The sequence below is a fragment of the Ctenocephalides felis genome, unplaced genomic scaffold (genome assembly GCF_003426905.1).
Source record: "Ctenocephalides felis isolate EL2017-DRISC unplaced genomic scaffold, ASM342690v1 CF-g0.4_SCAFFOLD_03572, whole genome shotgun sequence".
Taxonomy (NCBI): domain Eukaryota; kingdom Metazoa; phylum Arthropoda; class Insecta; order Siphonaptera; family Pulicidae; genus Ctenocephalides; species Ctenocephalides felis.
The window spans coordinates 41,966,873-41,994,219 of NW_020539726.1; the positions used below are offsets into that span (position 1 = coordinate 41,966,873).

Below are 27,347 nucleotides of genomic sequence, written 5' to 3' on the forward strand. Positions count from 1 at the left end.
ATAGTATTTTTGTTTGTACACAATGTGCCTAACTAAAAATTATATTATTTACCAATTTTATCTGTATATTTAGATTATTGAACTTTCAGAATTGGACTTATGTAATCTATTTATGAACTTGTAATAAAATTTGATACTCAGACATACTTATAAAAATTCTTGTAAAAATTTGGTACTTGTCGACTGATAATTGTAATTTTAACCTCACATTTGTATCTTTTAATATCGTTAAACTTTCTGAAGTAAACTCTTAACTATTATCATGGATGATTTTGAAATAAACTTTGATATTTTATTATTAAATAAAAATTTAAAAATAAAGGCTCTTGTGAAAGTTTTGTGCTTGTCAACTAAAAATTGTAACATCAACCTTCACTAATGAACTTTGTATTCTTTGCATTCGCATTTATAAAATTAATAGAATGTGTCTCTATCTAGAACTTAATTATTGAAAAATTATATTCTTTTATTGCTTGCGATCAGAATATACTTGAATATTTTTAGTACAGATTTGATTCATTTTAAATTCTTAATAGAAACTAAATTTTTGTAATCTTAAAATCTTAGACAAACATGCACACATTCTAAAAATTTGCTGTTCAATATATGAAGCTAAACTATCTTTAGTGTTTGAAAATTTTAATTTGAAAGTGTCGATCTTGAAATATTTTATAATAAAATGTCTAATAACTTCAAATTCAATTTTACAAGTGCAAAAAGTTTTAATTTATTATAGTAATAGTATTTAGATTGAACGAAACTGAATATCATCGTATCATTCGGAATAATAGTAGATTATTTCCATCTTCAAGCTAATTGTACAAATTATCATTAACATTCTATAAATCGTCAAATATATATTCTTATAAAGGCTCTCGCAATAACTTTTGTGCTCATATACAATTTAGAAACTTATCGAAGCTCTTGTAATACTCTTTGTGCTCAAATTTGCCTGAACTATAAATAATACCGTGAGATTCATGTTTCTGTCTTTTTACATTATAGAACCGTATAGGAAAAATAGTGGATTATCTCCATTGTAAAAGTTACTATCATTCTTTAAAATATACATTCTGTTGAGAATTGTGTTTTTTATAATTATAAATATTAGTCATAAGTAAATTCATTTCAACAAAGTATAATTCCAAGTAACAGTAAATGTTGTGAATATCTTGTACATCTGCCAGACAACCCTTAATAAAAGTTTATGATAGCTCATGTACCTTCGGCGAGCTATCATAAAACTAGAAAGATTGGAAATATTTTAAAAATGTAAAAATATAAAGAATTAGTCCTGAACTGTTGAAGAAGTAACATCTAAAATATTATAATAAAGCGCTAAATAAATTTTTGTATCTAAATGAATTCTTTGATTTCACATACTTCCAGAAGAGCTACAAATGTTCCAATTCTCATTGTTAAGTATTCCAAATGAAGCTCTAATCTACTCAAGAAGTTATTAAAAATTGGTTACATTTAATTATTAATTAGTAAATTCATTACTGACGTCTCTTCAATTCTTATAAAGGCTCACGTGATGGGCTCTTTTGTGCCCATATACAATTTAGAAACTTATCGAAGATCTTGTAATACTCTTTGTGCTCGTACACAATTTGCCCTAACTACAAATATTAACATTAGACTCATGTTTGTATTATTTTACATTATTGAACTTACGTATTCCAAGTATAATGAGCTGAATATAAACTGTAATAATAATAATTGAACACTTTTGTGATCCATTTGGTTTGTGTACAAATTACAAACCTAACCTCACTTTTTGCAAGAAGACTTTTGTGACCTTGTTGGACTTTGAACATAAGATATCAGTATTAATTGTAACAATAAATATATAAACACATTTAAATAAGTAATTGCTATATCAATAAATCTTGTTTAATGAATTAATTGTGTAATTGAAAAAAACATGTGTCAAACATGTGGGGGGCCAGCGCCCTGTACAAAATCCACAAACGCACAGCAAAAAATCATTTACACAATTAATAATAATAATAAATCCCTTAATACACTTAAAACTATCATTTTTATCCAAAACCAATAATCATATGTTATTATCATTATTACCTGCTTGAGGTGATGCCTCGACTTGCATTGAACTCATTTTAGTTAATATATATTTGTTTATAATAAAATCACAAATAATCACAGCACGTTTAACGAAAATTAGTAACCGGCGACTAATTTACTACTACAATTGTTAAACTAGTAAAAAAAAATTGCCGAATGGCGTTAAGAAAAATGTGAAATGTATAGAATGTATGTCTTTTTGTATGAGACGACGAAGCAACATACGCGGCACACACACGCCGTGCGAGTGGACAAGTCCGAACAGGAATACGGCGAGGCAGGGGAGGACAACCTAGAATTAAAAAAAGAGTGAAAAAATATAGTTAGGGTTATAAATTGTAATGGATTGTAATGGAAATATTAATACGAATGTAGAGAATGAATAATATTAATATATTAATTAATGAAATATTTTATTATATATAAATATATATAAATCATTAAGTTTACCGACAACAATTTATTGGTAATTAAATAGTTTATATATAATTAAATAACCGGAATAATTAACAATAATATAAATATTTTATTATATATATATATATATATATATATATATATATATATATATATATATATATATAAATATATATATATAATTAAAAAATTATTTTACGGAATAATTAAATTTTATATATAAATATATAACTTAATTAAATAATATAAATATAAATTATTAAAAAAAAAAAAATAAATAATATTAATATAATAATTAATGAAATATTTTATTATATATAAATTTATACAAAATATCATATGTCGATGTTATAAGAATATTCTTAAAATATTATGAAAGAGAAACTAGTGGTCAAGTGGCATTGTGCCAAATTACTGCATACGAAGCATAAAAAAAATGTTAATAAAAATGTAACAATTAATGATTAAAATTTAATGATTAATAACAATTGTTTCAAATATTTTCGAATATATTTTATGACTAGTGGGGTATATGGCATCATGCGTTGAGACAAATTGCTGGACCGAATCAAAATTTAACTAGTGGGGTGTATGGCATCGTGCCTTAAGGCAAATTGCTAGAACTTCTCGTAGCGTAATGAAATATTCGAGAAATTTTAAACGTTTTCAAATATATTATTGCAAATACTGTAACTTTCATAATTTTTGCTATCTTGTTATATCTGAGCAAATCAAATGTAAATCATAAATCAATTTATCTCCAGAACATTAACAATCGTCATTTCATTTCGAATTCAATTAAAAAAAAAAATAGTTGCCTAATTTGCACAAAATTGAAAAAGTGCTCCTGTATAGTCACAGTCTAAATTGCATTTGCAAATAATTCTGTGCGACATTTTCACTTATACTGTGCTTAGCTTAGCGGCATTTTCACATTTTTCAATAGTTTTTCACAAAATTGGAAAATTGCTCCAGTACATATACAGTCTAAACGCACTTGAGTAAACATTTGACCCAGAGTTGCGCTTAAACTGTGCTTAGCCTGGGTAATTTTTTTCAATTTTTAATCCAAAATTACAAAAATATTTTATAGATAGTAATAATTTTTTATCCTCAAAAGCAATTGTTTTGTCAATACAAGCAGAAAGTTTTTTAGATCATTCAAATCGGACGCTTAGTTCACTCAAAAACTGTCATTTTTTGTACATTTAGTTTTGTATCTTCGAAATGGCGGGACCTGCCTTTGCCAAATACTAATTACCACTTCTCCCAATCATTACAAATTGACGGTTTTTAGATCATTCAAATCCGATACTCCGTTCTCACAAAAACTCATTTTTATTTTCTGCACTCTTTGCTCCATATCTCCAAAACGGCTGTACCTGTCTTTGCCAAAAACTCTTCAGCACATCTCCCTATCAAATGTGAGATATGCAAAAATTTTCAATTTCGACTTTTGGACGGGAACTGTAAATTTCATAATCCATATTTTATAGATCTAATAAAATTTGTCGAGATATTTCCCCGTACATCTTTAATAATAACACTTATGAGTTTTTGAAGAATACAAATTTCTTCGTATAAATATTAGTAACAATATGAAATGGGATCATCACATTATTAACACTTTGAATCCTAAATTATCAAAAACCTGCTTTATGCTTCGTAATTTAAAAATGAAAATAAGCAAAGAGAGACTTTTCACAATTTATTACTCGTATTTTTATTCAAATGTAATTTACGGCATTCAATTTTGGGGGTTTTCACCGTTACTAACATCAGTTTTTCAATTACAAAAAAAAGCAGTCAGAGTTGTTTTCCCTTTCATTCACTACATCTTGTCAACCTTTTTTCCATGAGCACAAGATTCTACGCGTTCCATGCATTTTTCTCCTAATCACCCTCTGTTTTATAAACAACTAGCAAACCCGACGAACTCCGTTTCGCCACCAGATAGTTTCGTGAGAAAGATGAAGAAATTTTTTGTTTGTTTTATATTTTAAAAGGAGAAATTTGATTTTATTATACAACAGTAACGAATTTATTTTGATTACAAAAATGAAGTGTTTTTTAGTTGAACTTCTCTAAGTAAATGAAAGTGAACCCGCAAATTATCCATTTATGGAAGTGATCTTTGGTAAACCACATTTTTTGTTTTTTGGTCTGACGTTAACACAAACAAAGCGGATGGTTTTCCAACTTGTGAACAGGTAACGTATAACTGCCCATGTGAAAAACAATGATTTTCTAAATAATCTATCTGAAATTTATCCCGCAAACACTAAGCAATTGGCCTTGCGACATGTTATTGCGAACGCAAGGCGAACTGGATATTGCAATCGTTTGAAGTCAAACGGAAGACCAGTCAGAATCTTCGGTATGTCACCAAATCGCCAGCAATTTTTGATTGTATGATGAAATTCAGGGCGTGTACATCATTATTCTTTGCGGCAAGAATTGCTCGTTGACTTAACCAAGCATAATTCTGATAATTCTCACTAATGTCATTACTCGAACTTTTAATTACGGTGCGTAAAGTTCCAGCAGCTTGCATTAGGGCACGATGCCATGCACAACTAATTTTCTTAGCTATAAACCTTGCGGAGCCCGAGACCTTTCCAACGAATGCAAAATTGTCGAAATCGGTTCGTGCGTTCTAGAGTTATTTCGTCAGGAAGGAAAACCCGACTTATTTTTATATATATAGAAGATAATGCTAATTTACGACATATTCGAGTCCGATTTGAATAATTCATAAAACATTTTACTTGTATTAACAAGATGAAGAATTGATCAAATTTTCATGAGGGCAGTTCTAGTGGTTTCGAAGATCTAATGAAAAAAGTAAAAAAAAATGCCATTTGGCGGTCAAAAATGATCATTAGACATATGCACATCAAATTATCAGATATTTTATAGGGATTTTAATAATGTGTACACATTTTGTGTAAATTTTTTTGGGTTCCGTACCAAGATTTTTAATTACGGTACGGGAAGTTTTAGCAATGTGCCTTGAGACACGATGCCATACACCACTAGTTTTCTACTAAAAGTATCTCATATTTCGGTTCTCCGCCCCTGTCCATTACCAAGCGCGCGCGAACTTGTAACAACCGCTTGCAGCCGTAGAATTCAGCAGTTCGGACTTTCAGAGTCTCCGTCTCAGTCGGTGAATTCCCCGGCAGGCAGGCCCCACCACCATTGAGCTATTCTATTTAATCATTTACAAACACGACATATTCATACAAGTCTGGATAAGCGACACATTATCAACAATTCATTCTGGAATGTCATTAAATAAATAATCCACTTATCTTCTAAATTATTCCTGCCAGTACTCTGCTGCTTTCGCAAACAGATGATTAGATTGAGGGAATAGAAATAGATATATGATTTGTAAGAGGGATATATATTTTTGTAAATGTAGAATTATAATTGTTTAAAAGTTTCATATAAAATTATAATTGCATACTTAAGATTATCTATTATCTCTTAGAGACCGATTCTGCCGCATAATAGAAAAAAGTTATGGCAAGGCTATGTTATGAAGAACTTTCTTTACTAAATATCGACAAAAGCCATATGGTTGCTTTGCAGTAAGGCGTTTTTCTCAGATTGTCAAATAGAAAACATAACTTAGAAATTGCACACGATCTTAGATAACAGGGTCTTTCTGACTCAGCTTCATAACACACGAGTGACGTTGCAGTTTATGTGTAAAACGCCTGAATGCACAGCAAATACATGACATTTTGTCAGTATTCAATATGATTCAGTAGCATAATGTATGGAAGTTGGAGCGTAACATGGCCTTGCCATAACATTTTCCTGTTATGCGGCAGAATCGGTCCCTAAGTAAAATATTTTTATGTTTGATAAATGTGGCACAAAAGCTAAAGATAGATACATTGGGTGAAGATTGGGTTTTAAACAAGACTTAAGGCTATGTGACTAGTGGTGCATGGCATCGTGCCTAAAGGCAAATTGCTGTAACTTCCCGTACTGAAAATTAAAATCAGTACGTCTCCTTAGCAATAGGAATAGAATGTTTTTTGAATTATTCAAATCGGTTCACCCGAAATCGACGATGAAAAATTGTATCCGTACATATACACACATGCCATTGGTATGCCAAAATTTTCCAAACATTCAATTTTCTATTTTTTGCACATTTAGCTCCGTATCTCCGAAACGGCTGGACCTGCCTTGCCCAAAAACTAATCAGCACATCTACTCATCAATAGGAATCGAATATTTTTTGAATTATTCAAATCGGTTGATCCCTGCTCCCGAAATCGACAATGGAAAATTGTGTGTGCACATACATATATACAAATATACACACACATACCAAAATGTTTAGAAACTTTTGAAACGTAATGATTTATACAAATTTTCATTTTCTACGAAAAGTACATATTGATTATTTCTTCTAACATTCATTTTTTTCAATTTATCCACGCTTTATATTATATTAATTATATGATAATATTTAGTTATTTCTTATGTTAACATTTTTACATTTTTAGCTTCCCCATTCTTAACTTAAATTTTTGCATATCTTCAGGTTTGAGAGATTTCTGAGCTTTTTGGCATACCTTAGAAAAAATTTATGTGTGTATGTATGTGTGGATACAATTTTTGTCCACGTTTTATGGAGCACGGATCAACCGATTTGAATGATTGGATTTGTATTGATAGGAAGACATGCTAATTAGTTTTTGGTAAAGGCAGTTCCAGCCGTTTCGGAGATACGGGGCAAAAAATCCAAAAAAATAGTAGTTTTTAAGAGAACGGATTATCTAGTTCAAAACACATTTACTACTGTTGATATTGTGAAGTTAAAAAAAACATGTTTTTTGGCTTGGCCGATTTTTGTGTAATACTGATTTACTATTAAATGTTTGAAATCGGTTCAGCAGTTTTTGAGAAAACGTCGCGTACTTTTCCAAATTTGGTCTCATTCGATGCAGAATGACTCGAAACGTCGAGGAATCATAAAATAAGCAAGTCGGATCTTCTGGTGAAACCAAAGTCTTTTCTTCGGGCATAAATACGTTATCTCGGATTTCTGCAGGTGCTATAAATAGTACAATGGTCTTGCTTGCTTAAAAAGCACGACTTTGTATCACACATGTCGTTAAAAACAATTACACACGTAAATATATTTTTTTAACGGCCGTCGAGGATTTTTTCGCCCTTGACTCAGTTTTTTGTTCCGCGGTGTCCGTGACCCGCGTCACGCATGTCAAAGGCAACTGCCAAAGAAATATTAACGCACACGTCACTATTAGTATTAACCATTTGCTAAGGCAAAAATTATAGTCTTTTTCAGAACAAATTCAATCCTGTTGCCTTCAGACAATAAGTACTTTTCTCTCTTTTCATTTTCAATCATATTCAGCAGCACCACATGCAGTTTTCCTCAGTCTTCCTTATAGTCCATGTCTCTGATCTGTACTGAACCACATTTTAAATGTAGCATTTAAATCCGTTTTTTTCAAAAGTTGGAATTAGTTCTGCTTTTACAGTAGAGTCCTATTTTTATTTTGACTCTTTGTTCATATTTTTTATATTTGATTTAGCGTCAGAAAAGTCCTATCTTTATCATGGCCATTTGAAAACATTGATTTTGTTTTTGCAATTCTTGTTCTGTTTAATAATTTTACTTAAAGAGAACTTTGTTAACTTCCCATAGGGTAAGTTATAGTAATCGCAAAAAATCCAAAATGAAAATTTTTATATTTTTTTAATTAATTTTTTTAATTTGAAAATTTGCTTCATTTGACTTAATTAAATTAAATTGATTTTTACATAAAGATACAAATTGTATACACCAAATTCTGGGAATATCATTATACTATCATAATATAAAATTGTTTATATTATACAATATAATATATATTTCTTTACGTTTCAAAAGTTTTTGAACATTTTGGCATACCTTATAATTAGAAAAAATGGATGCATTTGTGTGTGTATGTGTGGATACAAATTTTCGTCGATGATTTCGCGAACACGAATCAACCGAGTTGAATGATTCAAAGAACATTCGATTCCTACTGATAAGGTGATTCCTGCTGATTTGTTTTTGGCAAAGATAGGTCCAGCCGTTTCGGAGATACTGGACAAAGAGTGTCAAAAACGGTAATTCAGTTTTTGAGATAACGTAGCGTCCGATTTTAATAATTCATAAAACATTTTACTTGTGTTGACAAGATGAAGAACTGATTCAATTTTTGGGAAGGCAGGTCCAGCGGTTATGGACTCTCAATAAAAATAAGTTAAGAAAATGTCATTTGGCGGTCAAAAATGATTATTGGACATTTGTACATCAAATTATCAAATATTTTATAGAGATTTTAATAATGTGTACGCAATTTGTGTGATTTTTTTGGGTTCCATACCAAGATTTTTGATTATGGTACGGGAAATTCCAGCAATTTGCATTAAGGCACAATGCCATGCGCCTTACTAGTTTTTTAACTTCTCGTAGGGTTAGTTATTGTAATCGTCCAAAAATCGAAATTGAAAGTTTTTACATTTTTTCACGTTTTGAAGGTTTCTGAACATTTTGGCTTACCTCAGAAAAAATCGATGTGTTTGTGTATGTATGTGTAGATACAAATTTTCGTCCACGTTTTCGGGCGCACGGATCAACCGATTTGAATTGTTAAAAAAACATTCGATTCCTATTGATAGGGAGGTGTGCTGATTAGTTTTTGGCAAAGGCGGGTCCAGCCGTTTCGTAGATACATAGCACAGAGTGCAGAAAATGCAAATCGAGTTTTTGAGAGAACGGAGTATCCGATTTAAATGATCTAAAAAACATTCAATTAGTAATGATTGGGAGAAGTGTTTATTAGTTTTTAGCAAAGGCAGGCCCAGCCATTTCGAAGATACGGAGCTAAATATGTAAAAAATTGCAGTTTTTAAGAGAACTAAGCGTTCGATTTAAATGATTCAAAGAACTTTCTGCTTGTATTAACAAAATAATTGATTTTGAAAAAAAATTGTTACATTTTTTTTTTTGTATATCGAAAATATTTCAGATTTAATTTTTAATTCTGACTATAGTTCTAATATACTTTAAACAAATAATTTCAACTCTGCAATTCAGTTTATATAATTCTTATAAATATTAGACAATGTTACAATATTTATAATAATCTATTTGAAAACATTCAGTATTCCACGAACATTTCGTTACGGTACGGGAAGTTCCAGCAATTTGCCTTAAGGCACGATGCCATAATTGCCTCAAGACAGAATTTCACTTACAGCTAGTTTACTTATATTTTCCAGTGAAAATAGACATCGCTACTGCACGATGTCAGGTTGCCAGAGCGAGAACTCGAACTCGCTACCGAGTTCACACAAATTTCTATTTTTTCGAAATAAAATGAAAATATTTTTGACTATTTTCAATAATAAATACTATTGCTGTGTGAATTATAAATTCTAATTAGTCTACAAATTCCATCTAATGCTTAATTTATAATTCCTACGACTAGTTCCTTTCCCCACATAATCCAAACCGCCTGCAAATCGTCGACCGGTTATGCAAACATCAAATACCACAAAATATAAATCATTTGTGTTTGTGTATTATATATACGAGTTGTGTTTCCTTTCTAAAAAATCGCTGCCTCTCTGCCCCTGCTGCCCGTGCTTCGTGCTCCTGCTCCTTTCTGTGTCCTACATTACCTCTGCCGCCGTTCGCCGCGGGCGCTCGCAACCCTGTTCGAGCGAGAAACAGGGACGGAGCGATTGATAAAGCGGCGGGTGCGAGAGTGACGGAGAGATGGATCGAGTATCATACGTGTACTACGGCTCTACGGCGCTACGGCGGTTGTGTTGCGTATTCGGGAGTGGCGGTGGAGATAGCGCCGTCTCGTTTTGCGGGATAAAACGATCATACGTCACGGCACAGGGAAGGACTTTAAATTTTCAAAATCATTATTGTTCCTAAAGTGCATTTGTTCTAGATATAAGAGTACTGCAAGGCAGGGTGCAAAGTCCTAAAACTAACATAAATAGAATTTATTTGAGCGAGTCGCGTAAGTTTCGATTTTCTCTTATTGTAGTTTGATCGTCAGGAGAATTTTCTCAAAGTACTTTCAGACTCTTTTATAGATCTCTTTTCATGTGGGAATTTAGTGTTCGTCACTAGGCTTTTATTTAAATTTTCTAACTGGGTATTTAGGCAAGACAGATATTACGGCTACTTCAAGAATGAGATTGTATCGACAAAAAATCCGTTTCACTAATTTTATGCTTTCTCGACGTTTCAAGCCATTCTGAATCGAATGAGAACAAATTTGAAAAAAGTATGTGCGTGTGTGTATATGCGTGTGCGTGTATGTGAACAGATTTTTTGCCGTAAATCGATATTTTCTCAAAACCGACTGAACCGACTTCAAAAATTTAAAAGCTGTTCGATGTATCTCAATGAGGACAAGCGTTCATCAATTTCGCGCGACGATCAGCCAAGCCGTTTTTTTTTTGTAAATAGCAGAAAAGTAAAAAAATTTTCGTCCGCATTTTAGCCCACAATTCTGAATCGATTTTGAAAATTCAAAAATCATTCGAAAGATATTGGTTGGGAATCGACCTGATTAGTTTTTGGTAAAGATCGGCAGGACCGTTTTCTTGTAATAAAGTGTTAAAAATTTTTTTTCGATGATTTTTATGATTATTTTTTTGACGGTAGATACCATAGTCTTCTAGATCATACTAAAATATTACGGCCCTACGACAAATGGTTTAGCTTTAAAAATTCGTCAAAGTTTGCAAAAATTGGTAACGTTTTTTTGACATTTGTCAAAATTAGACTTTTGATCGACGTTTCCTCAAAAACGCCTGAACCGATTTCAGAAATTTAAAAGCCATTTGATGTATTTCGGCGAGGACTATCGTTTGTCGCTTTTGTACGACGATCTGCCAAGCTGTTTCTTTGTAATTTGAAAAAGAGTGTTAAACTTTTCGTCCACATTTAAGCTCATTCTACCGAACCGATTTTAAAAAATCAAAAACTGTTCGAAAGATATTAGTTGGGAATTGTACTGATTAATTTTAGGTGAAAATCTACCGAGCCGTTTTTTTGTAACTAACTGTTGAAAGAAAATTAGGCCGATTTTTATGGAACTTTTTTGGCGATATATATCATGGTCTTATAGAGCTTACTGAATTATTACGGCCTTACGACAAGTAGTTTAATTTATAAATTCATCAAAGTTTGAGAAAATGAGTAGTTCTTTTGACATTTGTTAAACTTGAAATTAGACTATTTACTTGGTATAATGATAGAGTACTTGGTCTTGAACATAATAAACCACTAAAGTCCTGGAAACTGGTTCAATTATAAAAATTATTGATTTCTGAAAATTTACTTTCAGAAAATACTCCGAGTTAATCTTTTTGTTTGTTTTCAATTATGTGTAATAAATCCACTCGGAAAACTTTTAATCACTCATAAATTAATTTAATTTTTATTGATTAAGTCGATTATTTACTCATATCGGGAAGTTCATGTAACTTGCCTCAAGGCTAAATACCAAACCAACAGGTTTTTTTTTACACTAGGATAATTATAGATATGAGTTTATATAGCATTAGTTATTTAAGTACTTATATAGTAATCAGCAAATAGTAACAGCATATATCCACACTAGAAAAAATTAAAATTGGGTAATCTTTCTAAATAAACCATATATTATAACATACCAATTACTAAATGTCTTCACTAAGACAGATTGTGATTTGAATAGTAAATAAAAAAAAAAAGAAAAGAGTGCGCGTAAGGATCACACGCGATTGAAGTAAAACTTTTAATATTGTATGAGTAGGCAATTAAGATAAAAATAAAAAAAACATCATATTTGAATTTTAAAAATCATCTTTTAATAATCATATAACATCAATAATAATAAGATCTCCTGAGCATCGGCACAGCTGTCCTACTGATATTAAGAGTTTGAATATGATGTGAAGCTTTCTTCCTAATTTTGTTACCTATCTTACCGGGAAATTCAAACCATAAACGTAGAAGTTCATCATTATCGCCACGTTCTATGTACGTACACTAATTTTCCCACACAACCATTAGCTAAGCCATCACTTACATCAATATTAGTTGTTATTATGTAAAATTTATTCAGAACTAAAATTATTTCATACGGCAAAGCCCCGGTATCAATAACCGATTTTTTTGAAACTGCTGACGAATGTATGATTGTTGATCTGTCGCATGGCAACCTACATAAATATCCGTGGCAGTAGATATTATTTTGTCTTCAACGAGATTCAATATAAATTTATTATATTCCATGGCACATTTATTCTCTAAGAAAAGTCTTATTCCATGAGGACATAATACAGCAACCTCTTCTTTTGTAAAAAAAAACGTGATTCAATTAATGCAAGTTCATATAGCGGGTTTAGCGCTCGACTTACGCATGACATGACGTGAGTGGATACTCGCGACATCAGCGCTTACGGCGTCGTAGTGTTCAACTACACGTTGGCATTTTCGTTGCATTTGTACGGATTTACACCCGTGTCGCGCCTAAAAATTTTTACACCCATATCGCGCCTAAAGAAGTTTTACTTCAAAAAGATTTACATTTGATCTGCTCGGATATAACGAGATAGCAAAAATAATGAAAGTTACACAAAGTATTTGTAATAATATATTTGAAAACGTTTAAAATTTCTCTAATATTTCATTACGGTACGGGAAGTTCCAGCAATTTGCCTTAATCCATGATGCCATACACCACTAGTTTATTCAGATTTTTGTCATTTTTAACTAGTTTTTATTTAATTTGATTTCTATTCTGTAATACCAGCTCTACTTGGAGGTCACCAAATTTACTCACTCTACATAGGAGGTGATGGTGACTTTGGTGACTAGTGACTTCTTATATCAGCAAATATCACTGATTATTTGCTTACTTTACTTAAGTAGGGTTGGTTGTCCTTATCCAAAAAATACTAGTAACTCATGTGCTTTATTGACCAGCTAATACGACTACTATATACTACTACAGTCTTCTTACTCGTATCCAAAATTCATCAGTAACTACTAAGATCAGTGACAACTATCTTATTTCACCAAAATCTACTATCGACCAATCCTGCCCTGTTTTCTGGCGTATATATACATATATATACACAATGTGTGTGTATATATTATTCCCCGTGCCTACCTCACTCGTGTCCATGTCTCTACGTCTCTACGTCTCTACGTCTCTACGGCGTCAGTTCGGTATCGACTGTGCTACGGTGCGGCCGTCGATCCTAACAAAACAAATCGATGATCCGCGACAATATCGATATCGATATAATATAAACAAACTATCGATATAATACAAACATACTATCGATATTTCGAAAATATAAACAATATTAAGAAGTCGTTATAAATAAACGTGTCGTGAAAAGAGTTAGTTGTTTGAGACTAGTGAGTGTTTCAAAAGTTATAGACGGGTTATGTAATTTTCGTTAATTTTGGGTAAATAGTGATGAGTGATGATTGGTGATTGGTGATTGGTGATTATGATTATTTATTTAATAAGGCCTAATAAAAAAGGTAATTATATAAATTGTAATACATTTATTTTATTACATATATAATAAAATAGTAGAAGCATGTAAAACATAATAGTAAACAAATAAATTTTATAAATGCATTCATCCAATTATTAAAAAGCTTAAGAATATAACGTTTCGAATCTCAATTTGACCCATCTCCAGTTCATAAACATATAAAAAAACGGAAAACTTCACACAATGAACAAGGTTCAAAATTATAACTAGTGGTGTATGGCATTGTGCCTTAAGACAAATTGCTGGATTTTTCCGTACCGTAACGAAATGTTCGAGAAATATTAAATGTTTTCAAATAGATTATTATAAATACTGTAACATCGTCTAATATTTATGAGAAATATATAAACTAAATTGCAAAATTGAAAATAATAGTTTAAAGTATTTTTGAACTTTAGTCAGAATTACAATTAAAATCTGAATTATTTTCGATCTACAAAAAAAAAATTGAAAAAAAAAAAAGATTTTTTTTTCTAAAATCAATTATTTTGTTAAAACAAGCAGAAAGTTTTTCGAATCATTTAAATTGGACACTTAGTTCTCTCAAAATCTGCCATTTTTTGCACATTTAGCTCTGTATCTTCAAAATGGCTGGGCCTTCCTTTGCCAAAAACTAATAACCACTTCTCCCAATAATTACTAATTGAATGTTTTTAGATCATTCAAATCGGATGCTCAGTTCTCTCAAAAACGATTTCTATTTTCTGTACTATTTGCTCCTTTTCTCCGTAACGGCTGGACCTGCCTTTGCCAAAAACTAATCAGCACATCTCCCTATCAATAGGAATCGAGTGTTTTTTGAATCATTGAAATCGGTTGATCCGTGCGCCCGAAAACGTGACTGAAAAATTGTATCCATACATACATACACACAAACACATACATTTTTTCTAAGGTATGCCAAAATGTTCAGAAACCACTGGAACGTGAAAAAATGTAAAAAATTTCAATTTCAATTTTTGGACGATTACAATAACTTACCCTACGGGAAGTTAAAATAATTTCTTCTTACAATTATAACTAATTTTGGAAAGTAGAAGAAAAAAACTGATAGATTGCAAAAATTGCAAATGTTCGAAAAATATTGAATATTTTCAAATAGATTATTATAAATATTGTAATATTGTCTAATATTCATAAGAATTCTATAAACTGAATTGCAAAGTTAAAATTATTAATTTAAAGTATATTAGAACTCTAGTCAGAATTAAAAATAAAATCTGAATTATTTTCGATCTACAAAAAAAAAATTGAAAAAAAAAATTGAAAATAAAATTGATTTGATTTTTTTTTCTAAAATCAATTATTTTGTTAAAACAAGCAGTAAGTTTTCTCGAATCATTTAAATCGGACACTTCTCTCAAAATCTGCTATTTTTTGCACATTTAGCTCTGTATCTTCGAAATGGCTGGGCCTTCCTTTGCCAAAAACTAATAACCACTTCTCCCAATCATTACTAATTGAATGTTTTTAGATCATTCAAATCGGATGCTCAGTTCTCTCAAAAACTCGATTTCTACTTTTTGCACTCTTTGCTCCGTATCTCCCTAACGGCTAGACCTGCCTTTGCCAAAAACTAATCAGCACATCTCCCTATCAATAGGAATCGAATGTTTTTTGAATCATTCAAATCGGTTGATCCGTGCGCCCGAAAACGTGACTGGAAAATTGTATCCATACATACATACACATCCACACACACACACACATCAATTTTTTCTGAGGTATGCCAAAATGATCAGAAACCTTCAAAACGGCGAGAAATGCAAAAAATTCTATTTTTGGACGATTACAATAACTTACCCTACGGGAAGTTAATATAAATCAGGACTTTTATACAAAATGTAATATAGAACGATAAATATATGAAAATTCATAGACAATTTTACTTATTACTTGCATCGAATGCAAATAAATGACATTTTAAACTGAATATACATATAAATCTATCTTATAGAATGTTTTTATAATCATTTTCCAAAAGGCAAAGAGGATATAAATCCCATATTTCCATATTTTTATTTTATTCATCGCAGTGTATTTTCTACAAAGCCATAAAGCTAGAAATCTACAAAAAATAATAAATATATAAACTAGAGAGAACGCTTTATAGTTTATTTATTTCTCTTATTTCAACAAAAGATGAAGTAATCGAATAACAAACAAATGCAAAATGGTTTGCGAGATGCAAATATAAATCAAGAGTTTTGCTTTGTTCGCAAGATTCAATGAAAATGTAAGGAATATAAAATGAATGCAACATGATTATATTTGTTTTGAAAATGTACATTCGATATAAATAAATTTTCAGTATTGAAAATGATATAAGGTTTTGTAAAAAATGTTCCATAAGAAATATTACTATAAAAATATTTTTTGTCTTGAAAAACTTCAAGTTGTCCTTGAGTTATTTTGTTTTAATTTATTACAATGTAAATTCATACATAATTTAAAATAATTTAATACTTAATTTCAAATAGACAAATAGACAAATAGTCTCAGTTAATATTATTTGCTCAGCATTAAGGAATTTAAGTTTTATATAAACTCTTCTGTTCGAGTGTATGATTTGACACTTCTCCTAAACGGTTATTCGGATTTTGATAATTCTTTCTAGAGTTTGTCAAAGAAATTTTAAGACTTAATGAACGATAAAACTATGGTAATATTGTAGAAATTACAAAAAACCACTTATCATTGTTTGACATTGAAAACATTTGAACTGTCATCTGCTAGAAATGTCAATTCACTTGAAATTTGAATTTAGCTGAAATTATGAGCCTAGATAATATTTGATTATAATATAAAAAAAATGTAATGTCTACAACTACTAAATTAAAATAATATCAGATACGGTCAACAGTATATGTTGGCAGAATTATATAATTCAGTTGCAAAAAATAAAAAAAAAACAAAATAACATGTAAATTAGTTTATTAGTTTTATTTACATTTATTATTAGTTTGTTTGTCAGTAGAGTTTCTTTTTGTTCGCTAGTTGCCAAAATTTATTTAAAAATGTTCTTCAGTAGTCTTTTTCGACCATCAAAAAATTTAATTTACTATAAGTAGAGTTTTCTAAGTACTGTATTAATTATTAGCAAATTTAAATTGTTCGTCAGTAGAGTCCAATTCATTAACAATAACGAGTTTAGTTAGTTCCATTTTAATTTGTTCTAAATAGTAGATTTCATTTTAACTTTTTTCAAATTTTTTGTCAGCAGTATTTTTAACTTCCCGCAGGGTAAGTTATAGTAATTGCAAAAAAATCGAAAATGAAATTTTTTATATATCTCTACGTTTCAGAGGTTTCTGAACATTTTGAAATACCTTAGAAAAAATGAATCCTTTCGACACCAAATCATCTGTGCAGCGCGATTGCTTAAACAAATTTTCAAAATTCTCAAAACAAATCAAAATATAAAAAAAACAAATTTTTCAAAAAAGTCACTTTTTTCAAAAATTTCATAATTTCTCAATAATCTAATTTTTTCAAAGTTTTTTTTTAATAATTTAGTTTTCGGTACGGAAAGTTCCAGCAATTTGCCTTAAGGCACGATGCCACGCACCACTAGTTCTGTAATCAATAAAAATATAAACTTTTCTCATCCCCAATATGATGTGTCATTTAATTTTTAAATTTATTTATCATTAAGCATTTAACTCAAAAATTTTTCTCCTGTCCAGTTTGATGTTCTTAGTAAATATTCTCCTGGTTTGTTTCAATCATAGAATTCAGATATAATAATTACTATTAAAATAATTTATTATTTTAGATCTTATGTATCAGGATACATTTTTCTATTTTTATTTTTTGGAACCTTTTTGATAACGAATTATTAATAAATTCAGTTATTTTGTTACTAAAATCCTTTTTGCATAGCTCTAAGGAATTTAAGTAGCAAAAACTTCTTTTTAGAAATATATTTAATTATATGTTGATGGTTGCTTTGATGCTTTTATTCATCACCCCCTGATATTTTTATTTGTGGTTCGACTCCGAATTATAATACCCTTCATTAAATTAGGCTTTATGCAGGATTTTAATTAGAGAACTTTGTTTTTAAATCGAAAACTGGGTATTCTTTATAGGGCCTTTTTATTTTTTTATTTTTCAGTACACATCTTGAATAAATACAGAAAAATAGCTAGTGGTGCATGGCATCGTGCCTTAAGGCAAATTGCTGGAACTTCCCGTACCGTAACGAAATGTTCGAGGAATAATAATTGTTTTCAAATAAATTATTATAAAATATTTTCTCATTTTTATAAGTATTATATACACAGACTGAATTACAAAATTAAAATTATTTATTTAAAGTATATATAAATTGCGGACACACAAAACACACACCACATACCCACACACATACACACACGTTTTTTCCAAGGTATGCCAAAATGTTCAGAAACCTTCAAAACATGAAGATATGCAAAAATTTTCATTAACGATTTTCGGCTCATTGCCATAACTACCCTACGGCAAGTTAATAAATTAGAAAGTTAATATAAAATATATGTTTGCATACTTAATATTATTGATAGCACTAATTTTGAGGATTTATGAAGTAATTCTGCTCCTTTTAAGTGCGACACTAAATTACAACAAGAGTGATATATATCCTCTTTTATATAAATATTATCCATCTTTTTCTTTTTCCAAAATTTAAATAAATCTTTTTCCGATTCGCACGTAATCCTTTCGCAGCTCTGTTATTTACATAGAACCTTATGGCAAATATAAAATGTGGGCAAATGTAACATTTCGATTTGTCTCCTTTTGTTTGCCGAACGTGTCAATGTTTGCGTTCCAGTTTGCGTTTCGGTTTGGAGGGAAACCGCTGCCGCCGTCGCCGCCGCCGCTGACCTGGGAATCTGCGCCGCTGCAGGTCAAACGGAAAATAGGCATATTGCGCCCGGACAGTTTGTTCTGATGAGATAAACTTGCTTCGAGATTTGATTACATTTAGATTTCTGTCGATATTCTGATTTTTTAAGATATTTTTAAACTCAATACATTGTAACTAGTGGTGTATGACATCATACCTCACGGCATATTGTTGGAACTTCCCGTACAAAAAATTATTTTTTTAAAAAAAGATTAAATTTTTTTTGAAACTTTGAAAAAAATAGATTATTGAGAAATTTTAAATTTTGGAAAAAAAAAACTTCGAATTTTTTAATGGAATCGTGCCTTATGGCAAATTATCCCCGTATCGTAATGAAAAATCTTGGTACGGAACCCAAAAAAAAATTACACAAAATGCGTACACATGATAAAAATCTCTATAAAATTTCTGATAATTTGATATACATTTGATATGCATTTTTTTAACTTATTTGTATTGAGAGTCCATAACTGCTAGACCTGCCTTCCCATAAATTTAATCAGTTTTTTATCTTGTCAATACAAGTAAAATGTTTTTTGAATTATTAAAATCTGACGCCCCATTTTCTTAAAAACTGAGTTCCCGTTTTTGGCACTTTTTGCTCCTTATCTTCGGAACGGCTAGACCTACCTTCGCCAAAAACTAATCAGCACGTCTCCTTATCATACGAATCGAATGCTTTTTGAATTATTTAAATCGGTTGATCCGTGTTCCTGAAATCGTCCACGAAAATTTGTATCCGAACACACACATACATCCATTTTTTCTAATAATAAGGTATGCCAAAATGTTCAGAAACCCCAGAAACGTAAAGATGTATTAAAATTTTTATTTTAGATTTTTTTGCGATTACTATAACTTGCCCTACGGGAAATTAACTAGTGGTGTATAGCATCATGCTGGAACTTCCCGTGCCAAAAATTAAATTTTTTAAAACTTTAAATTTTGTTTGAAACTTTGAAAAAATTAGATTTTTGAGAGATTTAAAATTTTGGAAAAAAAAAATTTTTTTGGGATTAACTAACTTGGATTTTTTTTTAATTTGAAATATTTTGGAAATTTTTAACTTTTTTTCAAAGGAATCGCACTGCTTTAGCTGCATAGAGACTAGAATATATCGAAGCGCGTAAGCGCCGCGTCGCCATCAACGGACAAACGATGTTACGAAACCCATAGAAATATAAACAAATTTTATACGTATTAAAATCTTCTCAAAAAATGAATAAACATTTTTGGCACTTTTTGTCTCGTATCTTCTGTTATATTATGTTGCCTTGCAGCGGAGATTTAATAGAGGAAAAACACTTCAAGTCCTGATAGACCAAAGAACAACTTTTATTTACTTTGAGTACAATAATTTCATGAATAAAATATAGAATATGTTAAGTTTGATTAGGTTACGCCGAAGCCGTGGTTCCAAGAGAGAGACTGAATCTTGCATGTGCATCTTAGGTCTGACTCCTTCGGACATCTTCGGGTACCTCCGATACCCTTCGCCTGTCCTAGCTAGTGAATGCATACTAATACAATATTCGATATAGGGGTGTGAAGCGGGCATAACACTTCGAAACGACTCGACCTGCAGCGCAATTACTTATCAAAAAGTACAAAATTTTCAAAGTAACTCAAATTTAAAAAAAGGACATTCTTTTCAAAAATTTCAAAATTCTCAAAAATCTAGTGTTATTAAATCTTTTTTAAAGATTACAATATCCAGTACGGGAAGTTTCAGCAATTAGCCTTAAGGCACGATGCCACACACCACTATTTATAAACTATATGCACTATTATAACAACCAATGATCTGTAGTCAGAGTGTTGCCACATGTCAGTCCAGTAGATAATGTATGTGATCGTTGAGGTCGTCGTCGTCGTGTTCGTTATTCGTACGTCCGTACGCAATATTTGTTCTGCGGATGAACTCCGACCTTTCGGTTGTCGGCAATCGGCAGTCGGCACCAGGAGGCAAAACCACACGCGTGTCCTACGTATACCAGGATACATGAGGGAAATGGAAATGTTTAAAGTGGAGCTCGAAAAGGGAAAAAGGACGAAGGAATCAAAAATAAGACACGTTCGCGTGTCCTGATTTAACAATTAAGAAATTATTGTTTTACAAGTGTGTTCGTACCGGAAAAAAATGTTTTGTGAATTTTCCGTATATGACTCACCAAATTGACCATCAGTCAGTCAGAAATTTTCAGTCGACTATAGTTCGTACGGCACGTGCGTTTAGCAAGAACAAAAAGTTGGAAGAGTTAGCACATAATGCTATTTTAGATATTCATATTTTAAATTTTAAATTATACTCGTAATACACTGATGATTAGACAAACCTAGTCTCGAAATAGTCTAGTAAAATTAATATTATTTAATAAATTAGTGCAAAAACAGTGCTATTTTTAACTTCCCGAAGAAGAAGTTTATGTTTTCATAAAAAAATCTGAATCGCTAATTTTATGTTTTCTCGACGTGAACAGATTTTTTGCCGTAAATCGACGTTCTCTCAAAAACGGGTGGACTGATTTCAAAAATTTAAAAGCCATTCGATGTATCTCGATGAGGACTATTGTTTGTCAGTTTTGTGCGACGAACGGCGAAGCCGTTTCTTTATAAATCGCAGAAAAGTGAAAAATTTTTTGTCTACGTTTTAGCCCGCAATTTTGAATCGATTTTGAAAACTCAAAAATCGATCGGAAGATATTGGGAATCTTGCTGATTAGTTTTTGGTAGAGATCGGCCGGGCCGTTTTCTTGTAATAAGGTGTTAAAAATTTTTATTTCGTCGATTTTTATTATTATTTTTTTGACGGTAGATACCATAGTCTTCTAGATCATACTAAAATATTACGGCCCTACGACAACTGGTTTAGCTTTAAAAATTCGTCAAAGTTTGCAAAAATTAGTATGGTCTTTTTGGCTTTTGTCAAAATTAGAACTTTCATCGACGTTTGCTCAAAAACGCCTGAACCGATTTCAGAAATTTAAAAAGCATTTGATGTATCTTGATGAGGATTATCGTTTCTCAGTTTTTGCGGCGATCGGCCGAGCCGTTTCTTTGTAATTTGGCAAAAAGTGTTTTAGTCCACATTTAAGCTCATACTACCAAACCGACTTTAAAAAATCAAAAGCTGTTCGAAAAATATTGGTTGGGAATGATACTGATCAGTTTAAGGTAAAAATCTACCGAGTCGTTTCCTTGTAATTAACTGTTGAAAAAAAAATCAAGCCAATTTTCATGGAACTTTTTCTGGCGATATATATCATGGTCTTATAGAACTTACTGAAATATTCTGGCTTTAGGACAAGTAGTTTAATTTTAAAAATTCATCAAAGTTCGAAAAAATTAGTAGTTTTCCTGATGTTTGTTATAAATAAAATTAGATGATTTAGTTGGTATAACGATAGAGTACTTGGTCTTGAACATAGTAAACCATTAAAGTCCTACGGAAACTGGTTCAATTATAAAAATTATTGATTTTTGAAAATTTGCTTTTAGAAAATACTCCGAGTTAACGTGTTCGTTCGTTCGTTTGCAATGACGTGTAATAAATCCACTCGGAATACTTATAATCACTCATAAATTATTAACTTCCCGTAGGGTAAGTTATTGTAATGGGCCCGCGAAAATCGGAATTGAAAATTTTTACATTTCTCGACGTTTTGAAGGTTTTCTGAACGTTTTGGCATACCTCAGAAAAAATGGATGTGTGTGTGTGTGGTGTGTGTGTGTGTGTGTGTATGTATGTGTGGATACAAATTTCCAGTCACGTTTTAGGGCGCACGGATCAACCGATTTGAATGGTTCAAAAAACATTCGATTCCTATTGATTGGGAAAGAGCTGATTAGTTTTTGGCAAAGGCAGGTCCAGCCGTTTCGGAGATACGGAGCAAAGAGTGCAAAAAATAGAAATCGAATTTTTGAGCGAACGGAGTATCCGATTTGAATGATCTAAAAAACATTCAATTAGTAATGATTGGGAGAAGTGTTTATTAGTTTTTGGCAAAGGCAGGCCCAGCCATTTCGAAGATACGGAACTAAATATGTAAAAAATTGCAGTTTTGAGAGAACTAAGCGTCCGATTTAATGATTCAAAGAACTTTCTGCTTGTCTTAACAAAATAATTGATTTTGGAAAAAAAAATTTTGTTCCAATTTTTTTTTTTTTTTTTTTTTTTTTTTTTTTTTTTTTTTTTTTTTAGTATTTTGTATATCGAAAATATTTCAGATTTTATTTTTAATTCTGACTATAGTTCTAATATACTTTAGAAATAATTTCAACTCTGCAATTCGGTTTATATAATTCTTATAAATATTAGACAATGTTACTATATTTATGATAATCTATTTGAAAACATTCAATATTCCTCGAACATTTCGTTACGGTGCGGGAAGTTCCAGCAATTTGCCTCAAGGCACGATGCCATAATTGCCTCAAGACAGAATTCCACTTACAGCTAGTTTATTTTTTATTGATTAAGTCGATTATATACACATTTCGGGAAGTTCATGTAACTTGCCTCAAGGCAAAATACCAATACCAACTAGTTTGTTCATATTTCTAATTTAATATATGTATGTATCTATATTTGTGTGTGTTTTAGGCGAATTACCCCCGTCGGCCGTTGTTTCGTTTCGATAAGCAGCCATTACCCGCGGCTAATTATCTTATTTTTCCGCTCGCTCATGTTTTAGCCACGAGGGAATAATTCGAATGTACTAAACTTTTATTTTCGACAACTGAAATACGTCATTATCCTCACACACGTGTACATATTTATATACACAATACATATGTATAATTCTGCTCATTATTCCATGGTATTCCTTGTACCAACAAGGCCTCAGGCATACATTACCCAATGAAATGAATATACTCTGGTAATTTTTGGTAATTTAAAAATTCAGTATTTGGGTAGATTTTGAATTTAAGTAATTGAAAACATACGTTGCGAATACTAATTCGACTCACCTTCGGTGGTGTATTTCTATTTGCTAACTTCCAAATATTTGCACACTGAAGATGAGATGAGTTAGGAGTCGAAACGTATGCAACCTTAGTTAAAAATTGAAGGTAATGCTGGTTGACTTATCTCGGTCTTTATATTTAATTCAAACATTTATAAATATTTTTTATTATTATTAACTTCCCGTAGGGCAGTTATAGTAATGGGCCGAAAATCTAAAATGAAAATTTTTGCATTTTTCGACGTTTTGAAAGTTTCTGAACATTTTTAAGTAACATACTCAGAAAAAATGGATGTGTGTGTATGCGCGTTCTGTATGTCCGCATTTTTTCGTCCATGTTTTCGGGCGCACGGATCAACCGATTTAAATGGTTCAAAAAACATTCGATCTCTATTGATAGGGAGATATGCCGATTGGTTTTTGCCAAAGACAGGTCCTGCCGTTACGGAGATACAAAGCAAAGAGTGCAGAAAATACAAATCGAGTTTTTGAGAGAACGGAGTATCGGATTTGAATGATCTAAAAAACATTCAATTTGTAATGATTGGGAGAAGAGGTGATTAGTTTTTGGCAAAGACAGGTCCCACCATTTCGAAGATACGGAGCTAAATGAGCAAAAAATGGCAGTTTTTGAGTGAACTAAACGTCCGATTTGAATGATCTTAAAAACTTTCTGCTTGTATTGACAAAAGAATTGCTTTTGAGGATAAAAAAATAATACATCTTTTTTATTTTCCATAGAATATTTTTGTAATCTATCTTGGATTAAAAATTCAAAAAATTACCCAGGCTAAGCACAGTCTAAGCGCCACTCTGGTACAAATGTTTACCCAAGTGCGTTTAGACTGTTTATGTAAAGGAGCACTTTTCCAATTTTGTGAAAACTATTGAAAAATGTGAAAATGCCGCCGAGCTAAGCACAGTATAAGTGAAAATGTCGCACAGAATTATTTGCAAATGCGTTTAGACTGTGACTATACGGGAGCACTTTTTCAATTTTGTGCAAATTAGGCAACTAAACTATTTTTTGAAATTGAATTCGAAATGAAATGACGATTATTAATGTTCTGGAGATAAATTGATTTATGATTTACATTTGATTTGCTCGGATATAACAAGTGCCAAGGCAAATTGCTGGAACTTCCCATACCAAAATTATATATTCGAGGGAAAAAAATCAGTAATCAATAAATATTGCTCAATAATTATAGACACTATATATTTTATCGTTCATAAAATATACAGTGACGATCTTATCTCTCAAAACACTTGAGAAAGTTTACATTAGCAAGAGGTGCCGAATGAATCCATCTAAGGATATACTTCTTACGATTAGAATAACGCATTTGAAATATATATATATATATATATATATATATATATATATATATCTTGATAGTTTTTTCGACGTTGAAACATATTTCAAAGTAACTAGCAGCCCATTCGTCGAAATAAAAAAGGTATATATAAAGGTACTGAAGTCAGTCGAGTCTGGATGCTCGGTATGGGCGTGTTTCTCGTCTCACAATTATGTATTTTATAACTTTTAGTCAAATTAGTTTCAAATCTTTTAGTTTCATATTTTTTTCTAAAAAAATGTTTTTTCTCTAATATGTTATTAAGTTTAATTTTTAAAATAAATTTTTGTTGAGTGTTTTTGTCCTGTGTTGCTGAATGATGACACGCATCTTGTGTCGAAACGTATAAATAAAAGTATTTACACTTTATACCTTTTTTATTTCGACGAATGGGCTGCTAGTTACTTTGAAATATATATATATATATATATATATATATATATATATACATTTTAAAACTGAATTGTAAATTTGAAATTCATATTTGAAGTATAAAACTTTGTATATTTTTCTGAAAATTTTGAAATTTGTTTGAACCGTATAAGTAAACTTTAAAAATTAATAATCTTGGTACGACCCCCAACAAAATTGTAACAAAATTAGTACTCATTTTCAATTTTTTTATCATATATCTGATAATTTGATGTGCATATGTCTAATGATCATTTTTAAACGCCAAATATCATTTTTTTATTTTTTTAGTAAAAGTTTTTACATTTTAACTTCCCGTAGGGTAAGTTATTGTAATGGGCCGAAAATCGGAATTGAAAATTTCTACATTTCTCGACGTTTTGAAGGTTTCTGAACGTTTTGGCATACCTCAGAAAAAATGGATGTGTGTGTGTGTGTGTATGTATGTGTGGATACAAATTTCCAGTCACGTTTTAGGGCGCACGGATCAACCGATTTGAATGGTTCAAAAAACATCCGATTCCTATTGATAGGGAAAAGAGCTGATTAGTTTTTGGCAAAGGCAGGTCCAGCCGTTTCGGAGATACAAAGCAAAGAGTGCAGAAAATAGAAATCGTATTTTTGAGAGAACGGAGTATCCGATTTGAATGATCTAAACAACATTCAATTAGTAATGATTGCGAGAAGTGTTTATTAGTTTTTGGCAAAGGCAGGCCCAGCCATTTTGAAGATACGGAGCTAAATATGTAAAAAATGGCAGTTTTTGAGTGAACTAAGCGTCCGATTTGAATGATTCTAAAAACTTTCTGCTCGTATTGACAAAACAATTGCTTTTGAGGATAAAAAATTATTACATCTGTTTTTATTTTCCATAAAATATTTTTGTAATTTTGGATTTGATTTGCTCGGATATAACAAGATAACAAAAATAATGAAAGTTACAGTATTTGTAATAATATATGTGAAAACGTTTAAAATTTCTCGAATATTTCATTACGGTACCGGAAATTCCAGCAATTTGCCTTAAGGCACGATGCCATACACCACTAGTTTATTATTAATTCAAGATGAGAGGAATCGAAGCACAAAACGACTTAATTATATTTTTAAAATAATAAAATTATCTATCTATGATAATAATTGACCCAGCAAGGACTGAAAATCTAAATGCATATATTACGTGTTTCATCGCGTAACGTTTAAGCGCTCTGCCTCGTGTAGACGGAGTCGTAAGTTCCAATGACACTCTCTACCCCTACATGGTAATATTTAAAAAAAGCTAGTGATGCATGGCATCGTGCCTTAAGGCAAATTGATGGAACTTTCCATACCAAAATTATATATTCGAGGAAAAAAATCAGTAATCAATAAATATTGATCAATAGTTAATAACGATTGTTTTGAACATTGTGAAATAGATTATTATAGTCACTATATATTTTATCGTTCATCAAATATACAGTGACGATCTTATCGCTCAAAACACTTGAGAACGTTTACATTAGCAAAAGGTACCGAATGAATACATCTGAGGATATATTTCTTACGATTAGAATAAACGCATTTGAAATATATACATTTTGAAACTGAATTGTAAATTTGAAAATC

General features: G+C 31.0%; 1 protein-coding gene across 1 annotated transcript in view; it reads right to left on the bottom strand.

The window, feature by feature from the left end:
- LOC113387933 (E3 ubiquitin-protein ligase Mdm2-like) overlaps positions 1-27,347 on the bottom strand; it is a 342,821-nt gene that overhangs the window by 8,609 nt on the left and 306,865 nt on the right. Inside the window, exon 2 of the mRNA XM_026625316.1 lies at positions 2,086-2,380. Coding sequence (XP_026481101.1) covers positions 2,086-2,122 — 37 coding nt within the window. The 5' untranslated portion in view covers positions 2,123-2,380. The remainder of the gene's footprint in view (positions 1-2,085; positions 2,381-27,347) is intronic.